Here is a 17,413-nt window from a genome sequence, read left to right as displayed (position 1 = left end):
AGACGATTTCTCGCTGGATTCGGTTCACTCCGCGCTTTCCATCCCATTTTGGGAGCTTTGGTGAATCCCCATGGTACTAATCCTCTAGGACGTAAGAGAAAATAGGATCTTGGTTACCTACCAGTAAATCCTTTTCTCGTAGTCCGTAGAGGATGCTGGGTGCCCGCCCAGCGCTTCGTTTTCCTGTAATCATTATCTGGTTCAGTACAGCTTGGTTTAGTTATGTACTGCATTGTTACTTGGTAAGTAATGTTTCAGTAGTTTCCGAGAGTTTCAAGTAAGTTAGCTTGATGTGCCTTGTATGTGTGAGATGGTATGAATCTCGCCACTATCTGTGTTAAATCCTTCTCTCGAAGATGTCCGTCTCCTCGGGCACAGTTTCTAGACTGAGTCTGGTAGGAGGGGCATAGAGGGAGGAGCCAGCCCACACTCTCAAACTCTGAAAGTGCCAATGGCTCCTGGTGGACCCGTCTATACCCCATGGTACTAATGTGGACCCCAGCATCCTCTACGGACTACGAGAAAAGGATTTACCGGTAGGTAACCAAATTCCTTTTTTTTTTTTTTATGATACAAGACTATATAGTCCATATCGTTAGCTCATATCGCTCTATGTGCATGCTCCATTAGAGACATGTAATAATAGGTAATTTTGTGAAAACTTTTTTTTCTCCTGCAGGGTCCACAGGATAAACATTGGGATATGAGGTAGCGACAGCAGATTGGCACCAACGATCAAAGCTTTCGGCCTCCTAAAATGCAATGGGACAGTCCCCTATATATATATTCAGCTTTGTTGTTAGTGCGGCAGGAGCCAGACCACGATCTTTGACCTGCTGATTTTTGCAGCCATAACCTTCTTTATTTATTTTTTATAGTCTTACGTTTTTTGAGCGAGTTTTCTAAAAAGCGTCTCACACGCACCTTAGAAAGTCACTCCAACAACTCTCCGCCGGGTCGCGACAACACACCCACGTGTACAGTGCTGTTTCGGGGGGCGTCTGTGCCGGATGTACTAGCAAGTCCAGCGGACGTTGCCAGGCTGTGGCCGGAGCACGGGAAAAGGGTAAGGTGTCGGTTCCGCTTAGCGGGGGAGACGCAAGACACAGCCGCACTGTTTCGGGAGTAGACTACCGGACAGTAGCCGAAGCAATTGCCACCTCGGTTGCACCCGTGCTAGGCCCCAGATATCATAGGCTCCAGGGATTAGTGTGAGGCTGCGATCCTTGGGGTTGTTGTCAGCAGTGGGGAGTAACACTCTCCCCTGGTCGCCCCTCCCCCGGGTTAATGACCAGTTTCCTCAGAGTTTCCCACCATGAAGGTATCTCCCACTTCCGTTTGAGGCACTTTGTATCTAAACGACCCAGTCGCAGCATTGGTGGCTCTATGACTGGAGCGTCTGTGTTCACTGTAGGTTCACTAGGCGGTTGTGTACACTATTAGCGTCTAGATCCACTCAGCGTTCACTAACGTATTGATTGATCCTGGAAGCGGGGTGAAGTCTCCCTGTATCCCACTCTTTTGAGCTGGATGATACAGCACTAGGGCCCTAATTCCGAGTTGATCGCTCACTAGCTGCTTTTAGCAGCAGTGCAAACGCTAGGCCGCCGCCCTCTGGGAGTATATTTTAGCTTAGCAGAATAGCGAACGAAAGGTTAGCAGAACTGCTCGAAATTTTTTTCATGCATTTTCAGAGTGGCTCAGAACCTACTCCTAGATTGTGAGCACTGCAGTCTGTTTAGTTCCTGGTTTGACGTCACAAACGCCCTGCGTTTGCACAGCCACTCCCCCATTTCTCCAGCCACTCCTGCGTTTGAGCCTGACACGCCTGCGTTTTTTAGCACACTCCCGGAAAATGCTCAGTTACCACCCAGAAACAACCACTTCCTGTCAATCACTCACCGATCAGCAGAGCGACTGAAAAGCGTTGTTCGCCCCTGTGTAAAATTGCTTAGTTTTGTGTGAAATTACTTGGCGCGTGCGCCCTGCAGCCCGTACGCATGCGCAGAACAGCCGTTTTTTTGCCTGATCGCTATGCTGCGAAAAACGGCAGCGTGCGATCAACTCGGAATGACCCCTTAACTCTCTATCCACCATTGAGTAGAAATAGTTGGATAAGTGCCTAATGCATATGAGTCTGTAAACTATTGTTGCTGTTTCTTTCGCTGCACGACTGAATACGCTTAAAGTCCTATATAAGGTAATGCAGTAATATGTTTCGTCTACATACTTGAAATGTATTTGTAGTTGATTATGTGCTCATATTGCTTATTATAGTAATGAATAACCTGTGGCTGATTGCTAGTGTGATTGCTGACTTATTATTTCTGTCAGTTTCTGTGTATTCCGATCCTCAATGCTGGTGCAAAGCAGGAAGGGATCAGATTGTATGTAACTTTAACAAGTTTTAAAGTAATTTCAGTCACAAATTTTGTAGTTAACACTGTACAGGTGTGTGATTTGTTTATCATGTCTAAGAGAGGCAAGGGTGAGGAGGATACACTCTCCACAGCAGTACCAACACTCATTTCATGTTTGTCTTGCAAAGCTGGATTAATCTATCAGGATCTGGTTCAAAATGGATTATGTGCAAACTGTTTTAGCTTTGACCAAAGCCTCCTGAATAATCCAAGGCAGGCACAGGTTCAAGTTGAACCCCCATGGGCTTCTTTAGCACAGACATTAGGCCTAATTCAGACCTGATTGCTCCCTAGGGGTTTTTTGCACTGCTGCGATCAGATAGTCGCCGCCCATAGGGGAGTGTAGTTTCGCTTTGCAAGTGTGCGAGCGCATGTGTAGCAGAGCTGTATGAACAGATCTTGTGCTGTCTCTGAGTAGTCCAGGACTTACGCAGCCGCTGCGAACACTTCAGCCTGTCCCAGACCGGAATTGACGTCAGGATCCTCCTTGCAAACGCATGGACACGCCTGCGTTTTTCCAACCACTCCCAGAAAACGGTCATTACCACCCTCAAACTGCTTCTGCCTGTCAATCTCCTTGCAATCGCCCGTGCGAATAGATTCTTCACACAAACTCATCACTGAGCAGCAATCCGCTTTGTATCTGTGCGACGCACCTGCGCATTGCGTTGCATACGCCTGCGCAGTTCTGACCTGATCGCAGCGCTGCAAAAACCGCTAGCGAGCGATCAAGTCTGAATTACCCCCCATTATCCAGTAGAGCTGAGCGAGTAATGCCAGCTCCTATACCAGGGATAGGTTACCGTATTATCCCTTACGTACAACATACCACCTGGGGCTTATCACATCCAGTACAGGAATCTGCAGCCTTTCAACAAAAACAGGCTGAAAATCCAATGGAACATAAATCACATAGACATGAAACAACATCTTCACAGTCTACACATGTTTCAGATGGGGAATTGTTGGAGGATGAGGACTCATCACACTAAGGGTCTGCATACAGAGACGATGATGAAAGTTTCAGCTCAATGGACATACCTGAGCTAATTAGTGCTATGAAAGCCATTCTATCCTTAGAGGAAGCAGCATAGCCTTTATTAAAATCTAAGGCACCTGTGTTTAAACGTCCCAAAACAGGACTGAATTTCCTGGGTCAGAACAGCTGGCGGCTGGTCTTACGATTGCCCCAGAAAAGGAGTTTTTAAAAAACCATCTATTTTCCTATCCATGACCTCATTTAATAATGTTGAAGGCATAGGTAATGTAGATTTTCGCACCAATCGAATGACATTTGGGAAAAAAGAGAGCAAAGTGATGATTAATAGTAAACCTTTAATTATCAAAGATTTTATTATTTGCCATACACAGAATGTTATATATGGAACAGAATGTGTATGTGGGAAGTTTTATATTGGGAGGATCAGCAGACCTTCAAAATCTAGAATTGGAGAGCATCTAAGAAATGTTAGGAAGGGTTTGGACACAAACGCCTTGTCTGCACATTTCAAGAGCTCGCACGAATGTGATGTATCTAAAATAAAAAAACTTTTATGGTCTGAGAAAAGTTACTTTAAATCCTAGAGAAACAGATATAACAACTAAATTGGCCAAAGAAGAAATGAGTTTTATATATAGATACAAAACCCTTATTCCCACAGGATTAACTAAAGATTTTGAAGTAAAATGGTTTCTTTAACCCATGTATGTTATGTTTACTATTTTTTCACACTTGTTCTTCTCTTGCTAGGAATCTTTATTTTACATCCGATTAGAGTGGCCAAAACTCTACTTTATACAAAAATATGATCCTTGAATGATTTGGAACGCATGGTGACCCGCACTAACTTCCTTATACGAATGAACTCTGATCCTTAACTATGGATGAATACAATCACGTGATCTCTATTGCTCATAGGAAGTTCGGGTCCTGCTCCGGTCAACAGTGGAACGCAAATCGTCACTTCCGGTTAGCGGAAAAGCAGTGGCAGCCTGGGCTGATGCATTGGAGGATGATCTTTCATTGGCATGTAGAGAGCAAAAATCCCATATTGCACATATCAAACAGGCGGCTCGGATATGGGTACAATTGTCTCTTAAACGTCAGCCTCAGCAGTAGCAGATTGCAGAGAGGTTTAGCTACGTACATGGAAACCTGACTCAGAATCCAAGAAGGTTCTGGAGCCTTTGCCTTTTACTGGAGATATTCTTTTTGGTAAAGAATGAAACAGTATTTTGGAGTCAGAAGCAGACTCCAAGAAAGTGAAGTTTCCTTCAACACGCAAATCCAAGCCTAAATTTCCAGCTTTTTGGCCCTTTCGGACTCCAGGAAAAGCAAAAGGAAAGGGGTTATGGCAAACAGTCTCAGTCTGACAAGTCTGGTAAGACTTATTAATAGCATTGGACTACCAGAGCGCCGGTTTCCAAGTCAGAAGATAATTCATCAGACTGATGGTGTGGGCCTCCACCTGAGGGATCCCAGGGTGGGAGGCCGACTTCTTCATTTTACACAGATCTGGCAGTAGTCCACCACAGATGCTTGGGTGCAAGAAGCTGTATCTCAGGGTTATGCGTTTGTTTTCAAGAAACACCCTCCTCAAAGGTTTTTTGTACCAGCCTGTCTGTAGTTGAAACGAAGGCCAGGGCTTTGCAAATAGCCATATTTAAGCAGCAGCAGAACCAGCAGCCAGAATGCAAGCAAGATAATTGGGGTAATTCTGAGTTGATCGCAGCAGCAAGTATGTTAGCAATTGGGCAAAACCATGTGCACTGCAGGAGGGCAGGTATAACATGTGCAGAGAGAGTTAGGTTTGGGTGGGTTATATTGTTTCTGTGCAGGGTAAATACTGGCTGCTTTATTTTTACGCTGCAGTTTAGATTTCAGTTTGAATACACCCCACCCAAATCTAACTCTCTCTGCACATGTTACATCTGTTCCCCCTGCAGTGCACATGGGGGGTAATTCCAAGTTGATCGCAGCAGGAAATATTTTAGCAGTTGGCCAAAACCATGTGCACTGCAGGGGAGGCAGATATAACATTTGCAGAGAGAGTTAGATTTGGGTGGGTTATTTAGTTTCTGTGCAGGGTAAATACTGGCTGCTTTATTTTTACACTGCAATTTAGATTGCAGATTGAACTCACCACACCCAAATCTAACTCTCTCTGCACATGTTATATCTGCCTCCCCTGCAGTGCACATGGTTTTGCCCAACTGCTAAAATATTTCCTGCTGCGATCAACTTGGAATTACCCCCATGGTTTTGCCCAACTGCTAACAAATTTGCTGCTGCGATCTACTCAGAATTAGGCCCAATGGCCCTCATTCCGAGTTGTTCGCTCGCAAGCTGCTTTTAGCAGCATTGCACACGCTAAGCCGCCGCCTACTGGGAGTGAATTTTAGCTTATCAAAATTGCGAACGAAAGGTTCTCAAATTTGCGAATAGAAATTACTTTGCAGTTTCTGAGTAGCTCGAGACTTACTTTTCCAGTGCGATCAGTTCAGTGCTTGTCGTTACTGGTTTAACGTCACAAACACACCCAGCGTTCGCCCAGACACTCCTCCGTTTCTCCAGCCACTCCCGCGTTTTTCCCAGAAACGGTAGCGTTTTTTCACACACTCCCATAAAACGGCCAGTTTCCGCCCAGAAACACCCACTTCCTGTCAATCACACTCCGATCTCCAGAACGAAGAAAAAACCTTGTAATGCCGTGACTAAAATACCTAACTGCATAGCAAATTTACTTGGCGCAGTCGCAGTGCGAACATTGCGCATGCGCAATAAGCGGAAAATCGCTGCGATGCGAAGAAAATTACCGAGCGAACAACTCGGAATGACCACCAATATGCAGTGCAGGTAGAGACACAGGAATATCATGTTTCATAAGCTACTGACAGAGCTTTTTGACCAGAAGAGAGATAGGAGGGTGGAGAGAGCTGTAAGTGACGGGATGCGGTCAAGGTGCCGCCGGACGGAATCCCGGTGGTCGAAATACCGACGCCGGAATCCCGACCGCCACAATCCCGACATATTCTCCCTCCGTGGGTGTACACGACACCCATAGAGGGAGAATATAATAGTGTGCAGAGCGTAGCGAGGCACCGTGCCAGCAGCGTGGCGAGCGAAGCAAACCCGCAAGGGTCTGCGTTCCGCTCGCCACCCCTGTCGGGATTGTGTGGTCGGGATTCCGGCGTCGGTATTTCGACCGCCGGGATTCCGGGCGGCGGCATTTAGTACTGATCCCTAAGTGACACAGGGATCAAAGCTTCTCCTCCTCAACTAGGTGTCTGAGTCCTGTGTAAACTGTTATGCAACTAAACCATTTGGGTCTAGAGATAGAGAGAGACACAGAGTCCTCCTGGGTCCTGACCCAGTGTGTAAGTAGTACAGAGGCTGCTGCTATTCTTGCATGTGACAAGATACATTATTTTATTTTTCTTTGTATATTTTCTCATACTTGCTAGAGGATGCTGGGGACACCATAAGAACCATGGGGTATAGACGGGATCCGCAGGAGACATGGGCACTTTAAGACTTTGAAAGGGGTGTGAACTGGCTCCTCCCTCTGTGCCCCTCCTCCACACTCCATTTTAGAATCTGTGCCCAGGCAGACTGGATGCACACTGAGGAGCTCTACTGAGTTTCTCAGAAAAGACTTTATGTTAGGTTTTTTATTTTCAGGGAGCACTGCTGGCAACAGGCTCCCTGCATCGTGGGACTTAGGGGAGAGAAGTCAGACCTACTTCCAGTGAGTTTAAAGGCTCTGCTTCTTGGCTACAGGACACCATTAACTCCTGAGGGTTTGGAACACTAGGTACGCCTAAGGGTTCATTCCCAGAGCCCGCTGTCACCCCCCTTGCAGAGCCAGAAGACAGGTGAGTAGAAGAAGATAGAAGAGTTCAGTGACGGCTTCTGAGGTACCGCATAGCGATCACGCTGCGCACCATGCTCCCACTTACAGCGGCACTACAGGGTGCAGGGGGGGGGGCGCCCTGGGCAGCATTAAAACTCCGCATTTGAGACTGGCAAAGTGTGATTGAAGTGCCTAGGCACAAAATCCTTACCCCCGCCAGTATAATTATTTTGAAAAATAGCGGGGCTGAAGCGTGCCATGAAGGGGGCGGGTTTAGCCCTCACAGCTCTCATCAGCGCCATTTTCTCTTCACAGAGCTGCAGAGACGCTGGTCCTTCCTCACCACTGCTGTACAAGTAACTAAAATAAGTTATTATAAAAGCGCTGCAGGGTCTGAGGAATTATATTATAGTTTCAGAACCGGGATAAGCGCTGGGTTGTGAGCTGGCAAACTCCCTCTGTGTTTCTCTGACAGGCTTTACTGTGGGTCTGTCCCCTTTTTGCCCAGTGTGTTTGTGGGTGTCAGTACACGTGTGTCGTCATGTCTGAGGCGAAGTGCTCTTCCCAGGAGGAGACTGTGTTAGGGGCAGAAACGGCTGTGGGAGTGACCCTGTCGGCACCGCCGACTCCTGATTGGGTAAATGTGTTGAATGCTTTGAATGCTAATGTGGCGCTTATTAATAAGAGATTAGATAAATCTGAGTCTCAGAACCAGACATGGAAGAAATCTGTGGAGGATGTGTTATCACAGGTCCAGACCCCCTCGGGGTCACATAAACGTTTGTTTGCTCAGTTGGCAGACACAGATACCAACACGGACACTGACTCCAGTATCGACTATAGTGATACCAGATTAGACCCAAAATTGGCAAAAAGCATTCAGTACATGATTGTGGCAATAAAAGACGTGTTGCATATCACTGAGGACCTTGCTGTTCCTGATACTAGGGTCTGTATGTATAAGGGAAAGAAACCTGAGGTAACGTTTGCTCCCTCTCATGAACTGAATACCCTTTTTGAAAAAATGTGGGAAAATCCTGACAAAAAGTTTCTGATTCCAAATAGGATTCAGATGGCGTATCCGTTCCCCTCTGGGGATAGAGAAAAGTCTCCTCCCATTGTGGACAAGGCTCTATCACGGTTGTCTAAAAAGGTGGCTTTACCATCTCCTGACACGGCAGCCCTTAAGGATCCTGCAGATCGTAGACAGAAAATACGTTAAAATCCATTTACGTCACCACAGGTACACTACTCAGACCAACCATTGCATCTGTATGGGTGAGTAGTGCTATCGAAAAGTGGGCAGATAACTTGTCATCTTATATAGATACCCTAGATAGGGATAGCATCCTTTTAACGCTGGGTTATATCAGGGACGCTGCAGCCTACCTAAAGGAAGCGGCGAGAGATATTGGCCTTTTGGGATCAAAAGCCAATGCCATGGCGGTTTCAGCTAGGAGGGCATTGTGGATTCATCAATGGAATGCTGATGCCGACTCAAAAATATGGAATCTCTCCTATATAAAGGTGGTGTCTTATTTGGTGAAGGTCTCGCTGATTTGGTATCTTCGGCTACCGCGGGTAAGTCGTCATTTTTGCTTTATGTCCCTCCACAACAAAAGAAAGCTCACCACTTGCAGATGCAGTCCTTTCGGCCAAATAAATATAAAAAAGGCAGAGGTTATTCCTTCCTTGCTAATAGAGGAAGAGGAAAAGGTAAAAGATCTCCGGCCGTGGCAGGTTCCCAGGAGCAGAAGTCCTCCCAGGCTTCTGCCAAATCCACCGCATGACGCTGGGGCTCCACTGCGGGAGTCCGCACCGGTGGGGGCACGTCTCAAGCTCTTCAGTCAATTCTGGGCTCGTTCGGCCCTGGATCCATGGATTTTAGAAATAGTGTCCCAGGGGTACAAACTGGAGTTTCAAGACGTACCCCTTCTATGTTTTTTCAAATCGGCCTTACCAGCTTCTCTTCCGAACAGGGAGGTAGTATGCAATGCAATACAAAAGTTGTGTCTGAATCAAGTCATTATCAGGGTTCCCCCGTCACAACAGGGAGAAGGCTTTTATTCGAGCCTGTTTGTGTTCCCGAAACCGGACGGCTCGGTCAGACCAATTCTGAACCTAAAGTCCCTAAATCTTTACCTAAGAAAATTCAAATTCAAGATGGAATCTCTCCGAGCAGTGATCTCCAGTCTGGAGGAAGGGAATTTCATGGTGTCGGTCGACATAAAGGATGCCTACTTACACTTCCCCATATATCCTCCGCATCAGGCTTACCTGAGGTTTGCTATTCAGGATTGTCATTACCAATTTCAGACGTTGCCATTTGGTCTGTCCACGGCTCCGAGGATTTTCACCAAGGTAATGGCGGAAATGATGGTTCTCCTTCGCAAGCAAGGAGTCACAATTATCCCTTATTTGGACGATCTCCTGACAAAGGCGAGATCCAAAACAAGCTGGAGCAGGACATTGCGCTCTCCCTGACAGTTCTGCAACAACATGGTTGGCTCCTAAACTTGCCGAAGTCACAGTTGCATCCGACAAAACGGCTGTTGTTTTTGGGAATGATTCTGGACACAGAATTACAGAGAGTTTTTCTTCCAGAAGAGAAGGCTTTGGAAATTCAGAGTTTGGTCAAACAAATTCTGAAACCAGCGAGAGTATCAATCCATCAATGCACTTGATTGCTGGGGAAGATGGTGGCTGCCTACGAGGCCATTCAATTTGGCAGATTCCATGCCAGAGTGTTTCAGTGGGACCTATTGGACAAGTGGTCCGGATCCCATCTGCACATGCACCGGAAAATAATCCTGTCCTCCAAGACCCGAATCTCGCTCCTGTGTTGGCTGCACAGCTCTCACCTCCTAGAGGGACGCAGGTTCGGGATCCAGGACTGGATCCTAGTAACTTCGGATGCGAGTCGGATCCTAGCCCGCAAGGGTATTCCCAGTGAAGTTATTCCCACTCTTCTTCAGGCTAGAAAAGGAGTAACATCTATACATTATCACCGTATATGGAGAAAATATGTGTCTTGGTGTGAATCCAAGAAGGCTCCTACGGAAGAATTTCAGCTAGGGCGTTTTCTCCATTTCTTGCAAGCAGGTGTGGATGTGGGCCTAAAGTTAGGCTCGATTAAAGTACAAATTTCTGCCTTATCGGTTTTCTTTAAAAAACAATTGGCCTCCCTTCCAGAAGTTCAGACTTTCGTGAAAGGAGTTTTGCACATCCAACCTTCATTTGTGCCCCCAGTGGCACCATGGGATCTTAACGGCATTTCCTTCAATCACATTGGTTTGAACCTTTACAGAAGGTGCAGTTGAAATTTCTCACTTGGAAAGTGGTCATGCTATTAGCCTTAGCATCCGCGTTTGTCTCACAACAGCGGCTTTGTCTCACAACAGCCCTTATTTAATCTTCCATGAAGATAGAGCAGAGTTGAGGACTCGTCAACAATTTCTGCCGAAGGTGGTTTCATCGTTCCACATGAACCAGCCTATTGTGGTACCGGTGGCTACTGACGCCTTCGCGGAGTCAAAATCTATCGACGTTGTCAGGGCCTTGAAGATTTATGTCACCAGAACGGCTCAATTTAGGAAAACGGAAGCTCTGTTTGTCCTGTATGCTGCCAACAAGATTGGGACGCCTGCTTCCAAGCAGACTTTTGCGCGCTGGATCTGTAATACGATTCAGCATGCTCATTCTACGGCTGGATTGCCGTTACCGAAATCAGTGAAGGCCACTCTACCAGAAAGGTGGGCTCATCCTGGGCGGCTGCCCGGGGGGGTCTCGGCATTACAACTTTGCCGAGCAGCTACTTAGTCGGGTTCAAACACTTTTGCAAAATTTTACAAGTTTGATACCCTGGCTGATGAGGACCTCATGTTTGGTCAATCGGTGCTGCAGAGTCATCCACACTCTCCCGCCCGTTCTGGAGCTTTGGTATAAAACCCATGGTTCTTATGGTGTCCCCAGCATCCTCTAGGACGTATGAGAAAATAGGATTTTAATACCTACCGGTAAAGCCTTCTCTCTTAGTCCGTTGAGGATGCTGGGCGCCCGTCCCAGTGCGGACAGTTATTAGTTATGTTTACACACAGGTTGTGTTATGTTATAGTCAGCCTGTTGCTGACATTGTTCATGCCGTTGACTGGAGTTCTGTTAAATGCCATGTTGTACGGCGTGTTTGAGGTGTGAGCTGGTATGTATCTCAACTTAGTTTAACAATAAATCCTTTGCCTCGATATGTCCGTCTCCCTGGGCACAGTTCCTATAACTGGAGTCTGGAGGAGGGGCATAGAGGGAGGAGCCAGTTCACACCCCTTTCAAAGTCTTAAAGTGCCCATGTCTCCTGCGGATCCCGTCTATACCCCATGGTTCTTATGGTGTCCCCAGCATCCTCTACGGACTAAGAGAAAAGGATTTACCGGTAGGTATTAAAATCCTATTTTAAGGTTAAGTTGTCTTTGTTCCACTACAAGAAAAGTTTATAAAATTGTTGTCTTTCAATTAGGTGGAGCTATAAACAGTACCCAGGCATTATTAAACTATTAGTTAAAACTAATGTACACCTTTGGTTTAAATTATATATACACAATCTCTACCTCGCACCATGACCCATTCCAGGAGGGATAACATGCCGTCTACCTGATCTTCCTTCTTAATTTATGATTGCAACCACCTGTTTTAAAGTACCTTTCTTATCAATTAAATAGTTCAACACAGTTGACGCCAATAATATATATTAAGTGGGAATCCAGGTAGAGAGCATTTTGTCCCTCTTGGAATGGGACATGTTGGAAGGTATGCACAATTTAATATACATCCCCCACCTTCCAACGGGCCCCCTGTTTTACGTGCCCCGGGCACCCCCAAGGCTTAATCCGGCCCTGGCTTTGCAAGAGACAGTTCAGAAGTTGCTTCAGTCAGGAGTGATAATTCCAGTTCCTCCTGCGCAATGAGGACAAGGTTTTAATTCCAACCTGTTTCTAGTCCAGATGCCAAATGGGTCTTTCCGGCCTATACTCAATCTCAAAGTGCTAAACAAGTACATTTTGGTGCCTTGGTTTAATATGGAGACTTTACGTTCCATTATTTTGGCCATGGAGCCGGAGGATTTTATGGTATCCCTGGATATCCAGGATGCTTACCTACATGTTCCTATAGCACTGTCTCATAAGTGCAATCGCAGGCTTGCTATCCTCCAGCAACGTTTTCAGTTTCAGGCCCTACCATTTGGACTAGCCACAGCTCCCATAGTGTTCACCAAAATGATGGTGGTAATGGCGGCTTATCTCCGTCAGAAGGGAATAAGGATTTTTCCATACAGCGACTATTTATTAATCCTGGCACAATCTCAGGAATTGCTTCAGTGTCATCTACAACAGATAATAGCTTGTTTGCAGAGACACGGTTGGTTCATAAATTGGGCAAAGTCGTCCCTGGTTCCATCACAACGGTCGACTCACTTGAGGGCTGTGTTGGATTTGGGTCTTCAGAGAGTAATTTTACATCTGAACAAAATATCCAAACTTCAGTCAAGGATCTAGGCTCTGCTACACAGTCAAAGGGTATCCATTCACGGAGCAATGCATGTGATGGGATTGATGGTGTCAACATTAGACATGGTAGCGTATGCTCAGTTCCACTCGAGGACTCTGCAACATATTATCCTTTCCAAATGGAATGGGTTAAATCAGACAGTAAAAACACATACTATGGTTCTTCCTCTGGAAGTAAGGAGGTCATTAGCCTGGTGGCTGCAGACATCCCATCTGGACAAAGGGAGACCCTTTTGTATATCAGATTAAGAAGTTCTGACAACGGATGCAGTGTCAGGAAGAAGTTCCTTCCAAGGGCAGTGGACCAAGGAAGAAAGTTGCCTGCCACTAAATATATTGGAACTTCGGGCCGTATATATGGCACTCATTCAGGCAAAGGACATTCTTCAGGGTAAACCAGTTCAAATTCACTCGGACAATGCAACAGCAGTAGCGTACCTCAATTATCAAGAAGGAACTCGCTTCCAAAAAGCAATGAAGGAGGTAAGCCTCACGTTAAGGTAGGCAGAACTTCGTCATCCAGCCTTGTCTGCAGTGTTCATTTCCAGGAGTCCAAAACTGGGAAGTGGATTTTCTCAGTCGACAAGCCGTTCATGCAAACGAATGGGCTTTACCCCCGAGGTCTTCCAAATTCTGGTAGACAAGTGGGGGTTACCGGAGATAGATCTCATGGCGTCCCGACAGAACAACAAAGTTCCTGCATCCGGGTCAAGAACAAAGGATCCCAGAGTGACCTTTGTGGATGCCCTGTCAGTGAGATGGGACTTTCATGTGGTCTATGTGTTTCCACCGATTGCCCTGTTGCCCAGGGTGATGCGAAAGGTAAAACAAGGAAAGGGCACCGTGATACCTTTAGCTCTGGCTTGGCCCAGAAGACATTGGTACACAGATCTGCAGAGGCTGTCGATGGATACTCCATTCCTACTCCCTCAGCATTCAGATCTACTATCCCTGGGTCCTTGCTATTACAAGCACCTGGATCGACTGTCTTTGACGGCGTGGCTCTTGAGACTTCCATCCTGAAAGCAGGAGGATTGTCACAACAGGTAATTCAAGCAATGCTCAGAGCAAGGAAACCATCCTCAGCTCGCATTTATCACTGAATATGGCAAGCCTATATTCAATGATGCAGTGTCCGTAAATTTGACCCTAGGTCTTTCAGAGTTTCCAGTCCACAAAGGTCTATGGGTGGCTTCCTTGAGAGTGCAGGTGTCAGCATTGACTGTGTGGTTCCAAAACAAAATTGCTAACCTACAGTTCGCACTTTCTTCCAGGGAATGCTTCACATCCAACCTCTTTTTGTTCTTCCTGCAGTGCCTTGGGATTTAAATTTAGTCCTAAAGGCGCTTCAAGTTACTTCATTTGAACCACTGAAGCAAGTGAATTTTAAATGGTTAACAGCTAAAGTTCTCTTTCCACTGGCTATTGCTTCATCTAGAAGAGTTTCAGATTTAGGGGCAGTATTATGTTGCCGTCCTTTTCTGATTTTTCATCCAAATCTGCTCATCTTCCTAACGTGGTGTCTAAATTCCAAAATTCCTCCTTAACGAAGAAATTGTAGTGACGGCCTTCCAAGGTCCGGACCTTTCTGCGGGAGATGCATCATTGGACATAGTCCGTGTCTTAAGGATCTACGTGGATCGTACCAGTGCCATTAGAAAGACAGACACCCTCTTCATTCTCAACGGATTACACAAGAGAGGATGTACTGCTGACAAGCAGACACTGGCGAGGTGGCTTCGATTGATGATTTCAGAAGCATGTTCTCAAGCTGATCTCCCTATTCCGGCTAATGTCTCTGCTCACTCTACTCGGAAGTTAGGTCCGACATGGGTAACACAACGTGGTGCTTAGCAGAACAGATACTTAAGGCAGCCACATGGTCTTCCATTACCAAATTCATTAGACATTATGCCTTGGATACCTTTGCCTATCAGGACGCTGAATTTGGGCGAAGGATTCTCCTGCCCAATCAGGAGCGTCCCCACCACTAAATTTGCTTTGGGACATCCCAATGTTTATCCTGTGGATAACCTGTGGACCCTGCAGGAGAAATATATAGTTATGGTAGTCTTACTATTTCTCCTAAGCCCACAGTATCCACAGGGATCCCACCCCGATGCACCTGATTTGAGGATCTTTTCACCTACTAACCTCTTCCTTCTTGTACGGAAGGGTGTGCATGTTTGTTCTTCTCGCCTGAGTAGGGCTCTCTATGATGCTCCTGCCTTGAGCTTTGGAAAACAACTAAATTACCTGAGCCAGTGGGCGGGGATATAGGGGACTGGCCCGTTGCATTCTGGGAGGCTGAAAGCTTTGATCGTTCGTGCCAATCCGCTGTCGCTACCTCATATCCTGTGGCAACTGAGGAGTTAGGAGAAATAGAGTTATCGACAGTAAGTCTACCATAACTATATATTTTTTATTTGTACTTGAAATGAAGTGGTATATTTAAAACGGCATTAGCAGTAAATGCAGAAGAGCAAACAAACAAACAAACAAACCTGATTTAGCATTCATTACTATTGTCTTTTTTTAAATCAGCGGTCAAAACAGCTTTAAAACCCTACTTCAGGCCTGGCCAACCTGTGGCTCTCCAGCTGTTGTGAAACTACAATTCCCAGCATGCTTTGCCACAGTTTTGCCATTAGGGAATGCTAAAACTGTGGAAGAGCATACTGGGATGTGTAGTTTCACAACAGTTGAAGAGCCACAGGTTGCCAGACCTGCCCTACTTTTTAGCAAATATGGGATAGGTGCATCACAACTATAAAATAATTGAGATGTTGCCCATAGCTTTTACCTTTTGAAAGAATGTATTTGATTAGTGCTAGCTAGCAGTTAGATTGGTTGTTATGGACACTTGCTCCACTTCTTGGAAGCTTAGATACAATTCCCGCATATACTGTATCCCTACTGTCATGATTCTGGCATGGCGATTCTCCAAATACACCAATCTGAGATCCGCTGCCCGTGAAACCATACTGATTACCTCAGCGCGTGTAGTAAATCAACGCGGTAACTCACACCAGCAGAAGTACCTTTTGGGTCAAGCCCAGGGTGAGCTTCTGCTCTCTACCGCACACATGATTATTAATACTTAAAAAAATTAAGTAACATGAGCCTTTCTGGGTTTCGGTGTAAAAACACAGAATCCAGAACTAAAATTAGGATTTTTTATTTTATTTACGTAGACCCTTCAAAGCCTACAGTTACAGAAACGTAATGGTTACAAGCATTTAATAGTGTAAATAGTCATATCAGTAATCACAATTTCAAGAGATAAAAATAACGAGAAAAGCAACGTTCAAGTCACCTGCAATACCGAACGCTGATTGAGTGAGGCCACTCATTATAACCTGGTATCATTATAGGACCAGTCTAATACTGGACCCACCTCAATGACAATGAACAATATGTAGAGTCGGTTTCCCATGTTTAAAGCTACTTAACTTTACATGCAGCCTCCCCCTCTTGGGATTTCTTTAACCCTTCCAAAACCAGAGCGGATTGAGTCTCAGATTACACTTTGGGGTTTCTGAGTCATTCTGGCAGGGGTAGATTCCCTTATCTTTAATTACTTGTTTGAAGCCGGCAAACTAGGATTGTGTACACAAACTGGACTTGTTTTTACGATAGGCAAGGTAGAACGTGCAGGGGGGACTCCTGCAGTGTTATACACAAACGTCAACTGCTAATTACTGTCATACAGGATCCTAGGGCTTTTAACAGCTTGTCTCTGAATTAGTGTGACAATAATGAAATGCCAGCAAGGCCATTAACTTCCACCCATTTGTCATGTAAAGACATAAACCTGTATAATACCTTGATACATCGATACATCACCCAATGTGAATAATACCATTTTTTAATCATGCCCATTCCAATGTAAACTTGGGCGGGTACTACACTACTATGTGTGATTTCACGTGTATGCTCTTTCCTTCAGGTATAACAATAAGACATACAGAGTTGACGACATAAATTGGTCCACCAAGCCAACAGACAAATTCCCAAAAAAGGATGGAACTGAGATTTCCTACGTGGATTATTATAAACAGGTACATTGACTCTCACATACACTGATATAGCTGTTCATGGTTACATTATTGCCGAGGAATACCCAACATAAGATTTTCCTAATCCGTGTGTTGTATCACAGGTATTCAGCTGTTACCTAGAGAAACAGGTTTTTCAGCAATGGAATTTCCCCTTAACAGGACAAAAGACATCCGTCTTCTATATGTACGATGGAGAGCAGTTTGTGAACTAAACAATATCTGTGAGAATGCAGCCAGTCAGTTCACTAGGAGCAGGTGACATCACTAAAGCACTTAGTTAATCAGATAGATTCTCACGGATATTGCATAAGTTGCTGCCATGTGAGCAGGAGATGGGAGTCCCTTTACAACAGAATATTGACATTTAAATATTTTTAAGTGAAAGTCTCACTAAAATGTAGTTGCAAGTCCAGATATGTCCTTCTACGGGATCCATTTAATTTGCCGGCAGGATACCGACGCCAGAATCCCAACAGCTGGCAATTCCGCCAGCTGGAATACCGGCGCTACAGTACTATTCC

At 45.5% G+C, this 17,413-nt stretch overlaps 1 protein-coding gene across 4 annotated transcripts in view; it reads left to right on the top strand.

The window, feature by feature from the left end:
* PIWIL4 (piwi like RNA-mediated gene silencing 4) overlaps positions 1-17,413 on the top strand; it is a 733,536-nt gene that overhangs the window by 497,367 nt on the left and 218,756 nt on the right. For all 4 annotated transcript variants that reach the window (XM_063951459.1, XM_063951461.1, XM_063951460.1 and 1 more), the window contains one exon: positions 16,781-16,892. In XM_063951459.1, the coding sequence (XP_063807529.1) occupies positions 16,781-16,892 (112 nt within the window). The remainder of the gene's footprint in view (positions 1-16,780; positions 16,893-17,413) is intronic.

This window comes from Pseudophryne corroboree, chromosome 2, assembly GCF_028390025.1.
Source record: "Pseudophryne corroboree isolate aPseCor3 chromosome 2, aPseCor3.hap2, whole genome shotgun sequence".
Classification (NCBI taxonomy): Eukaryota; Metazoa; Chordata; class Amphibia; order Anura; family Myobatrachidae; genus Pseudophryne; species Pseudophryne corroboree.
This window is presented reverse-complemented; position numbering and strand designations above follow the sequence as displayed.